This window comes from Gadus chalcogrammus, chromosome 12, assembly GCF_026213295.1.
Source record: "Gadus chalcogrammus isolate NIFS_2021 chromosome 12, NIFS_Gcha_1.0, whole genome shotgun sequence".
NCBI classification, from domain to species: Eukaryota; Metazoa; Chordata; class Actinopteri; order Gadiformes; family Gadidae; genus Gadus; species Gadus chalcogrammus.
This window is the reverse complement of record NC_079423.1, coordinates 243937-261375: the sequence shown is the minus strand read 5'-3', so window position 1 is coordinate 261375 and position 17439 is coordinate 243937. Positions and strand designations below refer to the sequence as shown.

Genomic DNA, 17439 nt, shown 5'->3' with positions numbered 1-17439 from the left:
ACACACACACACACACACACACACACACACACACACACACACACACACACACAGAGCTCACTCATCAGACCGGATTGAGGAGTGCAGTCAGCGGTTTTGGAGAGAGATATCTAGATCATATCTGGATTATAACAATAGCATCAGATATCGATCTCCATCCTCCATATGGGGTTCGCGGAGATCCTCGGGGGGCTGCGGGAGCGCGCGGAGCGGCTCCTCACGGAGCCCAGCCCGCTGAGCTCCGTCCTGGGACGGCTGGAGGAGAGCACCGGCGTGAGGAGGAAGATCCTGGCCCTCGGTGCGTATTAGAACATGCTAGCACGCTTCTGACGGCTGCACTGTTAAAACATACTAACACGCTCTGGGTCTGTTCGTTTAGGGTTCGTTTGAGTGCAGTTATAGTTAATAGTGTTTATAAAGGTCCATCACGTTAAGCCGCAAGCCGGCGGCTGGTCACGTGGTCCCTAATCCTGCCTGGACACCTGTTTCTCTTTACCTGGTAGTGTAACACACTGTTGATCTGTTACTGTAACATTACTGTTGACCTCTAAGTGTCACTTTACTGTTGACCTCTTTGTAACGTTACTGTTCACCTCTTAGTGTAACATTACTGTTGACCTGTTAGTGCAGCTTTATTGTTTACCTGTTGATGTAAACGTTACTGTCTACCTGTTGATAATGAAAGTCGATAAAAGTGCCACCAACTTCTCGGGGACTCTGGAAGACAACTTGTCCGGAGAGATAGCCATTAACCTAGAGTAGGCTATTAGCCTGGAGCTAGCACTTAGCAAGTTAGTGAGGTTAAGTTGTATTATCTCCCTGTTTGTCCACTATGGGCACACTGTACTAAATATGTATATCCCCTGTGTGTCTACTATGAGCAGAGATTGGTAAAGGTGTATTATCTCCCTGTGTGTCCACTAGGGGAACCGTTTAGTAACGGTGTATTATCCCCTGTGTGTCCATTAGGGGAACAGTTTAATAAAGGTGTATTATCTACTGTGTGTCCACTAGGGGCAGTGTCTCTAACTGGACTCTATCTGGTTTATGGATACGGAGCCTCTCTCCTTTGTAACCTCATCGGCTTCGTCTATCCTGCGTATTACTCGTGAGTACTTTAAGTATTAGCAAATGATATCCTTGGTATTACCGATGAGTACTATAAGTATTAGTAAAGTATATCCTGTGTATTATTCATGACTACTATAAGTATAAGGAAAGTATATCCGTTATTTCCTGGAAAGGAGCAACGATGGACAAAAGCTGCTTCAAGTCACCTGTGAAAGTTCCTCCTTCATTTACTGTGTTCTAAACACTGACCCCTGTGCAGTGTGAAGGCCATCGAGAGTGAGAACAAAGAGGACGACACCAAGTGGCTGACCTACTGGGTGGTCTATGGGGTCTTCAGTCTGGGGGAGTTCTTCTCTGATATCTTCCTCTACTGGTTCCCCTTCTACTATGCCTTCAAGGTGATGGTCAGATCCTCTCCACCAGTAGAGCCACCATGACCTGGAGGTTAGAGCCACCGTGACCTGGAGGCTAGAGCCACCGTGACCTGGAGGCTAGAGCCACCGTGACCTGGAGGCTAGAGCCACCGTGACCTGGAGGCTAGAGCCACCGTGACCTGGAGGCTACAGCCACCGTGACCTGGAGGCTACAGCCACCGTGACCTGGAGGCTAGAGCCACCGTGACCTGGAGGCTAGAGCCACCGTGACCTGGAGGCTAGAGCCACCGTGACCTGGGGGCTAGAGCCACCGTGACCTGGAGGTTAGAGGCACCGTGACCTGGAGGTTAGAGGCACCGTGACCTGGAGGCTAGAGCCACCGTGACCTGGAGGCTAGAGGCACCGTGACCTGGAGGCTACAGCCACCGTGACCTGGAGGCTAGAGCCACCGTGACCTGGAGGCTACAGCCACCGTGATCTGGAGGCTAGAGCCACCGTGACCTGGAGGTTAGAGGCACCGTGACCTGGTGGTTAGAGGCACCGTGACCTGGAGGCTAGAGCCACCGTGACCTGGAGGCTAGAGCCACCGTGATCTGGAGGCTAGAGCCACCGTGATCTGGAGGCTAGAGCCACCGTGATCTGGAGGCTAGAGCCACCGTGCCCTGGAGGTTAGAGGCACCGTGACCTGGAGGCTAGAGCCACCGTGACCTGGAGGCTAGAGGCACCGTGACCTGGAGGCTAGAAGCACCGTGACCTGGAGGCTAGAGCCACCGTGACCTGGAGGCTAGAGCCACCGTGACCTGGAGGCTAGAAGCACCGTGACCTGGAGGCTAGAGGCACCGTGACCTGGAGGCTAGATACCAGATGACCTGGTGGGTAGATGTACGGCACAATACAGGACAGTGTATGAACTCTCTAGTGTTTAACATTGGTGACCTGCCCACTAGTGACTAACAGTCAAGTGTTTAACTCTAGTTAATAACTCTGGTGACCTGCTCCCCAGTGACAAATGGTCTAGTGTCTAACTCTGGTGACCTGCTCACTAGTGACTAACGCTCTAGTGTTTAACTGTGGTGACCTTCTCCCTAGTGACCTGCTCACTATTGAGTAACGGTCTAGTGTTTAGCTCTGGTGCCCTGCTCCCCAGTGCCCTGCTCCCTAATGACCTGCTCCCTAATGACCTGCTCCCTAATGACCTGCTCCCTAATGACCTGCTCCCTAATGACCTGCTCCCCAGTGACCTGCTCCCCAGTGACCTGCTCCCTAATGACCTGCTCCCTAATGACCTACTCCCCAGTGCCCTGCTCCCCAGTGCCCTGCTCCCCAGTGCCCTGCTCCCCAGTGCCCTGCTCCCTAGTGACCTGCTCCCCAGTGACCTGCTCCCTAATGACCTGCTCCCCAGTGACCTGCTCACTAGTGCCCTGCTCCCCAGTGCCCTGCTCCCCAGTGACCTGCTCCCTAGTGACCTGCTCCCCAGTGACCTGCTCCCCAGTGACCTGCTCCCCAGTGACCTGCTCACTAGTGCCCTGCTCCCCAGTGCCCTGCTCACTAGTGACCTGCTCCCCAGTGACCTGCTCACTAGTGCCCTGCTCCCCAGTGCCCTGCTCACTAGTGCCCTGCTCCCTAATGACCTGCTCACCAGTGACCTGCTCACCAGTGACCTGCTCCCCAGTGACCTGCTCCCTAATGACCTGCTCCCCAGTGACCTGCTCACTAGTGCCCTGCTCCCCAGTGCCCTGCTCCCCAGTGACCTGCTCCCTAGTGACCTGCTCCCCAGTGACCTGCTCCCCAGTGACCTGCTCCCCAGTGACCTGCTCACTAGTGCCCTGCTCCCCAGTGCCCTGCTCATTAGTGACCTGCTCCCCAGTGACCTGCTCACTAGTGCCCTGCTCCCCAGTGCCCTGCTCACTAGTGCCCTGCTCCCTAATGACCTGCTCACCAGTGACCTGCTCCCCAGTGCCCTGCTCCCTGGTGACCTGCTCACCAGTGACCTGCTCACTAGTGACCTGCTCCCCGGTGCCCTGCTCCCCAGTGCCCTGCTCACTAGTGCCCTGCTCACTAGTGACCTGCTCACTAGTGACCTGCTCCCCAGTGCCCTGCTCCCCGGTCCCCTGCTCCCCAGTGCCCTGCTCACTAGTGACCTGCTCCCCAGTGCCCTGCTCCCTGGTGACCTGCTCACCAGTGACCTGCTCACTAGTGACCTGCTCCCCGGTGCCCTGCTCCCCAGTGCCCTGCTCACTAGTGCCCTGCTCACTAGTGACCTGCTCACTAGTGACCTGCTCCCCAGTGCCCTGCTCCCCAGTGACCTGCTCCCCGGTCCCCTGCTCCCCAGTGCCCTGCTCACTAGTGACCTGCTCCCTAATGACCTGCTCCCCGGTCCCCTGCCCCCCAGTGCCCTGCTCACTAGTGCCCTGCTCCCCAGTGCCCCGCTCCCCAGTGACCTGCTCCCCGGTCCCCTGCTCCCTGGTCCCCTGCTCCCCAGTGCCCCGCTCCCCAGTGACCTGCTCCCTAATGACCTGCTCCCCGGTAACCTGCTCCCCGGTCCCCTGCTCCCCAGTGCCCCGCTCCCCAGTGACCTGCTCCCCAGTGACCTGCTCCCTAATGACCTGCTCCCCGGTAACCTGCTCCCCGGTAACCTGCTCCCCAGTGACCTGCTCCCCAGTGCCCCGCTCCCCAGTGACCTGCTCACTAGTGCCTAACGTTCTGCCGCAGTGCCTGTTCCTGCTGTGGTGCATGGCCCCGGTGGCGTGGAACGGCTCCCAGGTGATCTACAACCGGGTGGTGCGGCCGTTATTCCTGCGCCACGAGGCCGCGGTGGACGGCATGATGAACGACCTCAGTGGGAAGGCCATGAGCGCCGCCGAGGCCATGACCAGAGAAGGTGAGGACCGTCTCCACCAGACCTGCTCCTCTTCATCCTTTGTTGTTCAAGTATCACCCTCTGATGGAATATTCTTCTCTTCTTCAGTACTTTGTACTCTGCTGAAGAACCAGTCTCTGTTGACCCCGCCTTCAGCCCAGATGGGCCGGGACCCCCAGAAGAGCTTACCCAGCCCGGCGGACCCCCAACCGGACCCCCGCACGGACACCCCGCCTGAACGCCCCGTAGGTCAACCTAGGACCCTACACAGTCCTGGAACCCTTAATACTAGGACCCTAGCCCCTTGGACCCTACATGGTCCTGAACCCTAAATACTTGGACCCTAGGACACTACATGGTTCCTAGAACCCTAAATACTAGGAGCCTAGTCCCCTAGTTAGTGATAGAAGTGAACGTAGATAATCTATAGCAGTAGATTTTGTATTCTTTCTGTTGCAGCCGTTTCTGGGCTAAACTCCAGGAGGAGGAGAAGGAAGAGGTGGAGGAGGAGGTGGTGGAGGAAGAGGTGGAGGAGGAGCTGGAGGAGGAGGAGGAGGAGGAGGAAAAGGAGGAGGAAGAGGAGGCGGTGGTTGAGGACGATGAGGAAGAGGAGGAGGTGGAGGACGACGGCGCTGATACAATCCAAATTATTATTATTAATATTTATAAGTATGTAGGCCTACAACATAATGTATCAAAAATGTATACATTTGTTAAAAATAATTCATCATTCAGCAGTATTCATTTACAACATTTGTATTATTTGATCATAACATCCTGATATATAATGTATTATGTAATATATACGTATTGTGATGATGATACTGTCATTGTTAGTAAAACTGTTGTTATTGACGTCAGCTGTAGCCTATTAGCCTATAGCCTATACATAGAGCATGTTGCCTATTGTCCGAGGCTAGTCGGCTATGTTTGAATGACAAAGTGAATTTGATAGGAAATTCATAATATTTATGCTCACTTTTTTACACGAAATAAAAAGAAAGCTTGTAAGCAACTAGCAGGGCCAATATTTACTATTTACCCTTATTTACACTATTTGCTGAGCTATTTACCTTAATATACACTATTTACCCTAATATACACTATTTACTGAGCTATAACGAGTCAACTCTCAAGAGTCTACCCGGAGACTACATTCCTACAAATCCCACAATGCACCTCCGCCGTGACGCTCTGAACTCTCGCCGGCTCGTGTTTTCGGTGAAGAAGCCAAGATGTCAGCGCCCATGGAAGTGATCGTGAGCACGGACTCGTCCTCCCTGCTGTGGAACTGCACGGTGTCGGACCTCCACTCCGGGGCCAACCTGGTCTCCTACCGGGGGGGAAACACCTCGGCCCGTGGCCTGGCCGTCCTAGACGACCGGTGGCTCCTGGGGGCCCAACTGGGCAAGAACTTCATCAACGTGTGGGAGATACAAAGGAAGGTAGTACCGAATAATACTACCTTTAATACTTATACTCATCTGATGTGAGTTACTCTCATACTCAACACAACCGTCTTCATCTCTATACAGCCAATACTAAACTCTATGTGGTGATCTAACTTTAATATACTCTATTTACCCTAATATACCCTGATAAACCCTAATCCTCTTTAGAGAGCTAGGGTTAGCCCCTAACCGTGGCCCTTTCTAATCCTCCTTAGAAAGCCCTATTCATAAAATATATACCAACATTAATTAGTCTACTGAATGTAATCGTGATAAACTGTACTGTGTGTGTGTGTGTGTGTGTGTGTTAACTCGGTGTGTTGATCTCAGGACCAGCTGCTGCAGAGGATGGTGTGTCCCGGGGTGGTGACCTGTCTGACCGCCGCCCCCAACGGACTGTTCCTCGCCGCCGGGATCGCAGAGGCCCTCTACCTGTGGGAGGTGAGCCGGGACTGGCTGGTGACTGACTGACTGACTGACTGACTGACTGACGACAGACTGACTGACGACGGACTGACGACTGACTGACTGGGGACTGACGACGGACTGACTGACTGACTGACGACGGACTGACGGACTGACTGACTGACGACGGACTGACTGGGGACTGACGACGGACTGACTGACTGACTGGGGACTGACTGACTGACTGGGGACGGACTGACTGACTGGGGACTGACGACGGACTGACTGGGGACGGACTGACTGACTGGGGTCTGACGACGGACTGACTGACTGACTGGGGACTGACTGACAGACTGGTGACTGACTGACGACGGACTGACTGGTGGCTGACTGACAGACTGGTGACTGACTGACGACGGACTGACTGGTGGCTGGCTGACTGGTGGCTGACTGACTGACTGGTGACTGACTGACTGACAACTGACTGACTGACTGACAGACTGGTGACTGACTGACGACGGACTGACCCTACATGCCCACTACCTCCGTCAGTCAACGGACGTGGGAAGGCGTGGCTGACTGATGGGGGAGTAGTCTTTGCAGAGGCATCCGTCAGCCAATCAGATCGCTTCGCCGGGTTCTTCCCGCTTCTTCCTGCTTGTTGCGAGGCAAGATTACCCGCTTTCCAGTATCGTCAGAGCCCGAGTCGCGTCACAGTGCTTACATTTGCATACGCGATCTGATTGGATGACGGATCCGTCGCTGCCGAAAAAGTTGAACATTTTTCAACTTTTTGACTGAGCCGAAGGCTCCAACGGAACGGACGGACCCACAATGCATTGCGCGTCCGTCCCCATTCAAAGTCAATGGAGATCAGTCAACTGACGGAGGTAGTGGGCACGGGGCGTGACTGGTGGCTGACTGACTGGTGACTGACTGACTGGGGACTGACTGACAGACTGGTGACTGACTGACTGACTGACTGACTGGTGGCTGACTGAGTGGTGACTGACTGACTGACTGGGGACTGACTGACTGGGGACTGACTGCTGACTGACTGGTGACTGACTGACTGACTGGTTACTGACTGATTGACTAGGGACTGACTGACTGGGGACTGATTGACTAGGGACTGACTGACTGGGGACTGACTGGGGACTAACTGACTGGGGACTGACTGACTGGTGACTGACCCCTCTTGCCCATTGCATCCGTCAACAGACGGATCCCATCGACTTTGAATGGGGCAGAGCCGCAATGCATTGTGGGTCCATCCGTTCCGTTATATCCGTCGGCTCCGTCATGAAAGTTGAACAATTTTCAACTTTTCAGGCAGTGACGGATCCGTCATCCAATCAGATCGCGTATGCTCGGGCTTGGCTGACGTATGTCTCTGCAAAGACTCCTCCCCCATCTGTCAGCCACGCCTTCCGTCTCCCGCTGACGGACGGACAGTGGGTAGACGGCGTGACTGACTGACTGACTGACTGGAGACTGACTGACTGACTGGGGACTGACTGGTGACTGACTGGTGACTGACTGGGGACTGACTGCCTGACTGGTGACTGACTGGTGACTGACTGACTGACTGGTGACTGACTGGGGACTGACTGCCTATAGGAGGTGAGGCAGCCCTCATCAAGCTGTCGATCAGTGGAGCGGATGTCACTCAGCCTTGGGATCATGTCTGATATCTAGATTAGTCTTTATTAGTCACTGTGTTTCTGACCTTATGTCTACAATATTATTATTACAATTATTATATATTAGTTATTATTCATATCATATCTTGTCATTCTTTGATATTCAAATGTGTAACTGGAACATATTATACCTCATCAGTCTGGATGTCTTTAACAATCTTATTCTTATTTAATGGTAGCAGACATTACCAGTAGATAACAGATATTGATCTCTAGGTTTAGACATCACCAGTGGATAACAGATACTGATCTCTAGGTTTAGACATCACCAGTGGATAACAGATACTGATCTCTAGGTTTAGACATCACCAGTAGATAACAGATACTGATCTCTAGGTTTAGACATCACCAGTGGATAACAGATACTAATTTCTAGGTGTCGACGGGCGGCCTCCTGGCGGTCCTCAACAGACACTACCAGGACGTCAGCTGTGTGAAGTTCACCGATGACTCCTCCCACCTCGTCACCGGAGGCAAAGACAACCTGGCCCTGGTGTGGCGCCTCGCCAGGTACTGTGTGTGTGTGTGTGTGTGTGTGTGTGTGTGTGTGTGTGTGTGTGTGTGTGTGTGTGTGTGTGTGTGTGTGTGTGTGTGTGTGTGTGTGTGTGTGTGTGTGTGTGTGTGTGTGTGTGTGTGTGTGTTGGAAAGGGCTTTGACTCCGAACTCCGAACTCAAAATTCGAACAAATATTAATAATAAATAATAATACATTTAATTTAGAGGCGCCTTTCAAGACACCCAAGGTCACCTTAGACCTTAGGTATTAGGCAGCCCTTAATATTGGAACCTGTTATGGGCAGGCCAAGAGGGAGAGACGTCGGAGAGCCCGACGCAGTCTATTCATAATATTGTAGTGACCACGGAAGAGGCAGTGAATGAAGTATTGATTAGACAGCGATTTATTAGAAACCTAATAAACCGTTGGAACACGCAAGACCGGTAACCATAGCAAACACCGTGTGTGTTTGGAGGACAGCTCTGTGTAAGGCAGTGTGTGTACCGTGTGTGTGTGGAGGACAGCTCTGTGTAAAGGTGCGAACACACCAAGCGCGTACCTCGCGTACCATGTACGCGCGTAACGCACCTAAAATGTTGCTTGACCATTTTGTGTCAAAAATGGTCAGATACGCGCGTACGCATACGCGCGTACGCATACGCGCGTAGATGAGACCGCCCAACCCCCCCCCCCCCCCCCAGCCTGTGGCTGCGCTGGATTTAGGAGTCCGAGGAAGGAAACCCAAACGCCGCTGTGTTTGGGTAGATGATAGAGCTTGGATCGGGTTAGATTAAATAATCTCGGATATAAATAACAATAATCGGGTTAAATAACTTCACATGGTGTGTCTGGTGTGTTTCCAGCATTCGTAGTGTTGATCAGCAGAGAAATAGTCCGCCAAGACGTTGAGGTTGCTTAGCAATCAGAGACTCTGTCCATGCAAGTGAACGGAGCGTTCACTCTTCGTCATAACTATCAAACCAAACATCCTTCACATTCACCGAGCGAACATTATGAAAGTAAAATGCACATTTCTCGCTAGAAATGTTTCCATAAACGCATTTAATGGCGTAACTATGTTACTATTTCCACCCAGAATAAAGAAAGTTGCCGGCCGTGGCTGCCATGGACATGGCTGCGCTGGAGTCCGAGGTAGGAAACCCAAACGCCGTCGCGTTTGGGTGATAGAGTTTAGATCGGATTAGATTAAATAATCTCGGATATAAATAACAATAATCTGGTTAAATAACTTCACATGGTGTGTCTGGTGTGTTTCCAGCATTCGTAGTGTTGATCAGCAGATATATAGTCCGCCAAGACGTTGAGGTTGCTTAGCAATCAGAGACTCTGGCCATGCAAGTGAACGGAGCGTTCACTCTTCGTCATAACTATCAAACCAAACATCCTTCACATTCACCGAGCGAACATTATGAAAGTAAAATGCACATTTCTCGCTAGAAATGTTTCCATAAACGCATTTAATGGCGTAACTATGTTACTATTCCACCCAGAATAAAGAAAGTTGCCGGCCGTGGCTGCCATGGACATGGCTGCGCTGGAGTCCGAGGTAGGAAACCCAAACGCCGTGGTGTTTGGGTGATAGAGTTTAGATCGGATTAGATTAAATAATATCGGATATAAATAACAATAATCTGGTTAAATAACTTCACATGGTGTGTCTGGTGTGTTTCCAGCATTCGTAGTGTTGATCAGCAGATATATAGTCCGCCAAGACGTTGAGGTTGCTTAGTAACCAGAGACTCTGTCCATGCAAGTGAACGGAGCGTTCACTCTTCGTCATAACTATCAAACCAAACATCCTTCACATTCACCGAGCGAACATTATGAAAGTAAAATGCACATTTCTCGCTAAAAATGTTTCCATAAAAGCATTTAATGGCGTAACTATGTTACTATTTCCACACAGAATAAAGAAAGATGTCGGCCGTATGCTTCTGTCCAAGCTCACTACTCTCTGCCAGTGACGTCGGGTCAAGCTCAACGCTGATTGGCTATTGCGGCGCGTATGAGCGTAAAAAGTTCAATTTTTTGAACTCCTCGCGTACGCGCGTATATGTACGCGCGTATATGTCCGCGCGTATATATACGCGCGTATATGTACGCGCGTATATGTACGCGCGTATATATACGCGCCTCATACGCCCCTAACGCGAGTAAAATGTTGCTTTACGCGTGTACGCGTCTCATACGCGCGTAAACCAATGGTTCCCTATGGAAAAATTGCCAATTTTATACGCGTCGTACGCGAGTAACGCGCTTGGTGTGTTCGCACCTTAAAGGTGCGAACACACCAAGCGCGTACCTCGCGTACCATGTACGCGCGTAACGCACCTAAAATGTTGCTTGACCATTTTGTGTCAAAAATGGTCAGATACGCGCGTACGCATACGCGCGTATATGAGACCGCCCAAACCCCCCCCCCCCCCCAGCCTGTGGCTGCGCTGGATTTAGGAGTCCGAGGAAGGAAACCCAAACGCCGCTGTGTTTGGGTAGATGATAGAGCTTGGATCGGGTTAGATTAAATAATCTCGGATATAAATAACAATAATCGGGTTAAATAACTTCACATGGTGTGTCTGGTGTGTTTCCAGCATTCGTAGTGTTGATCAGCAGAGAAATAGTCCGCCAAGACGTTGAGGTTGCTTAGCAATCAGAGACTCTGTCCATGCAAGTGAACGGAGCGTTCACTCTTCGTCATAACTATCAAACCAAACATCCTTCACATTCACCGAGCGAACATTATGAAAGTAAAATGCACATTTCTCGCTAGAAATGTTTCCATAAACGCATTTAATGGCGTAACTATGTTACTATTTCCACCCAGAATAAAGAAAGTTGCCGGCCGTGGCTGCCATGGACATGGCTGCGCTGGAGTCCGAGGTAGGAAACCCAAACGCCGTCGCGTTTGGGTGATAGAGTTTAGATCGGATTAGATTAAATAATCTCGGATATAAATAACAATAATCTGGTTAAATAACTTCACATGGTGTGTCTGGTGTGTTTCCAGCATTCGTAGTGTTGATCAGCAGATATATAGTCCGCCAAGACGTTGAGGTTGCTTAGCAATCAGAGACTCTGGCCATGCAAGTGAACGGAGCGTTCACTCTTCGTCATAACTATCAAACCAAACATCCTTCACATTCACCGAGCGAACATTATGAAAGTAAAATGCACATTTCTCGCTAGAAATGTTTCCATAAACGCATTTAATGGCGTAACTATGTTACTATTCCACCCAGAATAAAGAAAGTTGCCGGCCGTGGCTGCCATGGACATGGCTGCGCTGGAGTCCGAGGTAGGAAACCCAAACGCCGTCGCGTTTGGGTGATAGAGTTTAGATCGGATTAGATTAAATAATCTCGGATATAAATAACAATAATCTGGTTAAATAACTTCACATGGTGTGTCTGGTGTGTTTCCAGCATTCGTAGTGTTGATCAGCAGATATATAGTCCGCCAAGACGTTGAGGTTGCTTAGTAACCAGAGACTCTGTCCATGCAAGTGAACGGAGCGTTCCCTCTTCGTCATAACTATCAAACCAAACATCCTTCACATTCACCGAGCGAACATTATGAAAGTAAAATGCACATTTCTCGCTAAAAATGTTTCCATAAAAGCATTTAATGGCGTAACTATGTTACTATTTCCACACAGAATAAAGAAAGATGTCGGCCGTATGCTTCTGTCCAAGCTCACTACTCTCTGCCAGTGACGTCGGGTCAAGCTCAACGCTGATTGGCTATTGCGGCGCGTATGAGCGTAAAAAGTTCAATTTTTTGAACTCCTCGCGTACGCGCGTATATGTACGCGCGTATATGTACGCGCGTATATATACGCGCGTATATGTACGCGCGTATATATACGCGCGTATATATACGCGCCTCATACGCCCCTAACGCGAGTAAAATGTTGCTTTACGCGTGTACGCGTCTCATACGCGCGTAAACCAATGGTTCCCTATGGAAAAATTGCCAATTTTATACGCGTCGTACGCGAGTAACGCGCTTGGTGTGTTCGCACCTTAAGGCAGTGTGTGTACCGTGTGTGTTTGGAGGACAGCTCGCGTGGCCGGAGACGACAGCTCGGTGTGTTTGGGGTCTGAAGGCTCTCGTTCGTCTCTTTGTTCTCCAATCACACACTGCCTTACACAGAGCTGTCCTCCAAACACACACGGTGACCTTAGGCAGACCTTAGACCTGCAACGCCGGTAAACAAACCTCGCAAAGCCCAATCCATGGCTGAATCCGAATACTCATACTTATAGTATGTATTTTGTAGTACGTCACAAATATAGCGCGTCCGAATGCTCAGTACGCATTGTGTAGTACGGAAACCGTTTCCGAATGCGTGCTATCGCCACAGTATACAACGGTAGGTCACTACGCTATCCCACAATGCAACCGGAGTCTGGTAACGAACGAAGAAGAGATGGCTGACCCGACACTACCAACAGCGGCTTAGAAAGACGTCGTAGAAAGCGGCGAAAAAAAGAGACATTAAAAAAGTAAAGTAAGTAATTAAGTAAAAAGAGACATTTTTAATTTAATAGCAACGATGACAAGGCGGAAAACAGGTAACTAATCAAGGTCATTTGTCGGCATCTGAGGGGAGATACGTCATCTCCAAACATCCGTTGGAGTTTCGGCGGTGTTCGGAAGCGTTCAGAGGCGTACGCATAGCTGTAGACCGTACTACACTGTCAAGTGTAGTACGGTCAAGTAGTAGACACTGAACAGAAATAGTATGTACTAAGTATTCAGATTCAGCCCAGGTCTTACTGAAGGAATTTAATGGTCAGAATATTATTAATAAATATTCGAATATATTCGAATATTAATAAACAAACAAACTTCGAATATGATTTTTGGGCAAAAGTCAAAGCCCTAGTTGTGTGATGGTGTGTGTTTTATCATGGTGTGTGTGTGTGTGTTTTATCATGGTGTGTGTGTGTGTGTGTGTTTTATCATGGTGTGTGTGTTTTATCATGGTGTGTGTGTTTTGTCATAGGGTGTGTGTGTGTTTGTCATAGTGTGTGTGTTTGTCATGGGGTGCGTGTGGGATGGTGTGTGTTTGTCATGGTGTGTGTATGTTTGTCATAGGGCGTGTGTGTGTTTGTCATAGGGTGTGTGTGTGATGGTGTGTTTGTCAGGGTATGTGTGTGTTTGTCATAGGGTGTGTGTTTATCATGGTTGGTGTGTGTTTGTCATAGGGTGTGTGTGTGTTGGTGTGTGTTTGTCATAGGGTGTGTGTGTGATGGTGTGTGCTTGTCGAGGTGTGTGTGTGTTGGTGTGTGTTTGTCATAGGGTGTGTGTGATGGTGTGTTTGTCACGGTGTGTGTCCAGTGTGGTGCAGCTGGACCAGGGCTGCAGCCCCGAGCCTCTCCACGTGCTGTCCCGCCACTCCCTCCCCGTCACCGACCTCCACTGTGGGCTGATGGGACCGCAGGCCCGGCTGGCCACAGCCTCGCTGGACCAGACCGTCAAGGTGGGGGGACTGACTGACTGGTGACTGACTGACGACTGACTGACTGACTGACTGACTGACTGACTGACTGACTGATGACTGACTGGTGACTGACTGACTGGTGACTGACTGACTAACTGGGCACTGACTGACTCATTTACTGGTGACTGACTGATTGGGGACTGACCGGTGACTGACTTCCATGCCTCTAAAGCAGATGTTATAGCGGCCTCTAAAGCAGATGTTATGGCGGCCTCTAAAGCAGATGTTATAGCGGCCTCTTAAGCAGATGTTGTAGTTTGCCTCTAAAGCAGATGTTATAGCGGCCTCTAAAGCAGATGTTATAGTTTGCCTCTAAAGCAGATGTTATAGCGGCCTCTAAAGCAGATGTTATGGCGGCCTCTAAAGCAGATGTTATGGCGGCCTCTAAAGCAGATGTTATGGCGGCCCCTAAAGCAGATGTTATGGCGGCCTCTAAAGCAGATGTTATGGCGGCCTCTAAAGCAGATGTTATGGCGGCCTCTAAAGCAGATGTTATGGCGGCCGCTAAAGCAGATGTTATGGCGGCCTCTAAAGCAGATGTTATAGCGGCCTCTAAAGCAGATGTTATGGCGGCCTCTAAAGCAGATGTTATAGCGGCCTCTAAAGCAGATGTTATGGCGGCCTCTCGTCTCCAGCTGTGGGAGCTGGGCTCAGGAGAGCTGCTCTTGTCGATCCTGTTTGACGTCAGCATCATGTCGGTGACCCTGGATCCCTGCGAGTACTTCCTGTTCTGTGGAGGAAGTGATGGAAACATCTTCCAGGTGTCCCTGTGTAGTCAGGTACACTCACTGGCCTGATTTATCTATAGATGGATGTATCTAAAGCTTGTATAAGCATCTGTGTAACAGGAAATCAACGTGGCTCAACTTGTGTGTGGACGTGGTTTTAACAGGTTGGTTGTTTATGTTTTGGTTTCATTTCAGAGTTTAAGCCGAGATAAAACGTTCCAGTCAGAAAGCGACGGCAACCAGGTGTTCAAAGGACACAGGTAAATTAGTAAAACAGGTAGAGGCTAAGACTCTTGTGAGGTGTACTGCTGCTTCCCTCTGATTGGTTGTCCTGGACAGGAACCTGGTGAGCTGTCTGTCGGTGTCGATGGACGGGACGCTCCTCCTGTCGGGGTCCCACGACGAGACAATGCGGCTCTGGGACGTCCAGAGCAGGCAGAGCCTTCGCTGCTCCGCCCAGAAAGGTAGGTAGGGGTGTGTGTGGTGTGTGGTATGTGTGGCGTGTGTGTGTGTTAAATGGTGTGTGTCTGCTACAGGTCAGGTGACCACCTGCTCCATCATGGCCGCCCCGGCCAACATGCTGGTCCCTCTGGGGGCGCCGGCCGCGCCCCTGCCACGCCTCAGCCGGCACCTGGCGTCCTCCCAGCACGCCGAGGGGCCCGACTCCGGAGACGTCTGCCTGCGCCTCGGCCTCCACACACAGGTGTGTGTGTGTGTGTGTGTGTGTGTGTGTGTGTGTGTGTGTGTGTGTGTGTGTGTGTGTGTGTGTGTGTGTGTGTGTGTGTGTGTGTGTGTGTGTGTGTGTGTGTGTGTGTGTGTGTGTGTGCTCTAACAGGTTGTGTGTCTGTAGGAGGAGGAGTCGTATCTTCAGAAAGCAGAGAAGCTCTTCTCCACCATGACGGCCATCACGGACAAAGTGAGTAACCATGACCCCCGACCTCTAGCCCCTAGCTCACTGACCTCTAGCTCACTGACCCCTACAGACCCCTAGCTCATTGACCCCTGACCTTTGCCCTCTGTCCCAGCGGGTGGGGGATGAGGACGGCTCCAGGGTGCGTCTGGCCGAGCTGGAGGAGGAGGTCCGCACCCTGAAGAAGGTCAACAAGGACCTCTACAGCTTCTCCGCCCACCTCCTCACCTGACTCCTCTTCCTCCTCACCTGACTCCTCTTCCTCCTCACCTGACTCCTCTTCCTCCTCACCTGACTCCTCTTCCTCCTCACCTGACTCCTCTTCCTCCTCACCTGACTCCTCTTCCTCCTCACCCGACTCCTCCTCACCTGACTCCTCCTCACCCGAGTCCTCCTCCTCCTCACCTGACTCCTCCTCCTCCTCCTCACCTGACTCCTCCTCACCTGACTCCTCCTCCCCCTCACCTGACTCCTCCCCCGTAACACCTCATTAGTGTAATAACCTGAATGTTTTGTACAATAAAGCAGATGTGTTGAAGATTGTGTTGTTGTGTGCGTGTAACTAGGGCTGTTCATTACTAGTTAGTTCGCTGATTAGTTAGTTACCTTGTTAGAGCAGAGCCAGGTTAGTTCAACTAACTATGAACTAGCCTGTCCTAGCTGGTTATGCTAACCAGAGCATGTTCTAAATGTGTTCCGAGTCCTCTTACTGTCAGTAAAGACGAGTCCAGGAGACATTTGAGTGCAGATAAGGCGATCGGCACACGTTTACTGGAGTAAATAATCAGAATACATTAAGAGTAGTACTAACACAGAGCCAGGAAGTACTAGGTGAGTGGTAGTACTTCAGGCACCACATCATCGCGGGACCAGCAGGAATCGGTTTCATATATTTTAATGATGGGAGACTTCGTGACTCGTCTCCACGACGACGGGCACCTCATCTCTATGGCAACAGGCCTACAGGAGCATATGGGTGTGGCGATAGACATTCACTGACCCTTTAGTGTATGAGGGTAGCTCTGCCTGTCATGCTAAGCTAACGGCTACACACAGCGACACCTAGGCACTCCATTTCCCAGTATGATTTGCAAAGGCCACTATACAAGTGGTGGCCAGTCCGATTCCAACAAACTCCTCACGATGGCAACAGGGGGAGGACAGGGGCATCCCAGCGTCACGTGTGTACGTGTGTGTACGTGTGCGTACGTGTGCACGTGTTTGATCAGGAGAGGGCGGGGGTCTCCGTCTGGTCATTGTCTGTGGCAGAGCTTTGTCTGAGGGGTGTGGCCTGTGGGGGCGTGGCCAGCCAGTCTGTGGGTTGAGGGGAGGGGCTTATGCTTAAAGGCTCTCCTATTGGAGGACTAGGGCATGGGGACGGGGTTGACAGCTCTGTGCTGCTACTAGCTCCGCCTACACTTTTATCTTCTGACCCTCCTCCTCCCTCCCCCATCCCGAACTCTGACCCCGCCCCCCTGTCCCCGAGACCTGCTGGGTTGTGGGCGGGGCCAGGTGGGATGTGGGCGGGGCTTGGTGGGTGGTGGGTGGGGCCAGAGGAGTTGAGAACCTCTGTGATGATTGCGGCCGTCTGGGCGACCCAGTCCAGCCCTGGGGGGGCGGGGCCGGGGGCCGCGGACTGGAGGGGGGCGGGGGCCGCGGGCTGGAGGGGGGCAGGGGCCGCGGGCGGGGCTGCCCCGGGGGGCGGGGGGGCGGGGTGCGTGTTGTTGTTGAGGTTGTCCTGCAGGGCGGTCTGGTTGGCCGCGCCCGCCTGCTGGTTCTGCAGCAGCAGCTCCTGGATGCGGATCTGCTGCAGGATGGCAGGAAGCTCGTAGTGGTGGAAGAAGTAGATCATGGAGTGCTGAGGAGGGAGGGGCGGAGTTAGGACAGGGAGGAGGCGTGGTTAGTCAGAAAGGG

General features: G+C 51.5%; 2 protein-coding genes across 2 annotated transcripts; both read left to right on the top strand.

The window, feature by feature from the left end:
- Positions 1-165: 165 nt before the first annotated feature.
- On the top strand, positions 166-4779 carry LOC130393405 (receptor expression-enhancing protein 6-like). Its single transcript, XM_056604091.1, has 6 exons — positions 166-298; positions 1015-1108; positions 1331-1469; positions 4158-4326; positions 4414-4550; positions 4765-4779. The coding sequence occupies exons 1-6, from the start codon at positions 166-168 to the stop codon at positions 4777-4779; spliced, it is 687 nt and encodes a 228-aa protein (XP_056460066.1).
- Positions 4780-5488: 709 nt separating this feature from the next.
- Positions 5489-16084, top strand: wdr18 (WD repeat domain 18). Its single transcript, XM_056604288.1, has 10 exons — positions 5489-5750; positions 6087-6197; positions 8241-8374; positions 13725-13866; positions 14523-14666; positions 14811-14875; positions 14955-15079; positions 15152-15318; positions 15466-15531; positions 15641-16084. Exons 1-10 carry the CDS (start codon positions 5541-5543, stop codon positions 15755-15757), a joined length of 1281 nt encoding a protein of 426 aa, XP_056460263.1. The 5' UTR covers positions 5489-5540; the 3' UTR covers positions 15758-16084.
- Positions 16085-17439: the final 1355 nt, after the last annotated feature.

Excerpts from the sequence above, each read along its gene's own strand:
- LOC130393405 (XM_056604091.1), top strand. The coding sequence starts at position 166 with ATGGGGTTCGCGGAGATCCTCGGGGGGCTGCGGGAGCGCGCGGAGCGG. Across the intron at positions 299-1,014 it reads GAGGAAGATCCTGGCCCTCG|GGGCAGTGTCTCTAACTGGA; the intron begins GTGCGTATTAGA and ends TGTGTCCACTAG. Across the intron at positions 1,470-4,157 it reads CCTTCTACTATGCCTTCAAG|TGCCTGTTCCTGCTGTGGTG; the intron begins GTGATGGTCAGA and ends GTTCTGCCGCAG.
- wdr18 (XM_056604288.1), top strand. The coding sequence starts at position 5,541 with ATGTCAGCGCCCATGGAAGTGATCGTGAGCACGGACTCGTCCTCCCTG. Across the intron at positions 6,198-8,240 it reads AGGCCCTCTACCTGTGGGAG|GTGTCGACGGGCGGCCTCCT; the intron begins GTGAGCCGGGAC and ends ACTAATTTCTAG. Across the intron at positions 8,375-13,724 it reads CTGGTGTGGCGCCTCGCCAG|TGTGGTGCAGCTGGACCAGG; the intron begins GTACTGTGTGTG and ends GTGTGTGTCCAG.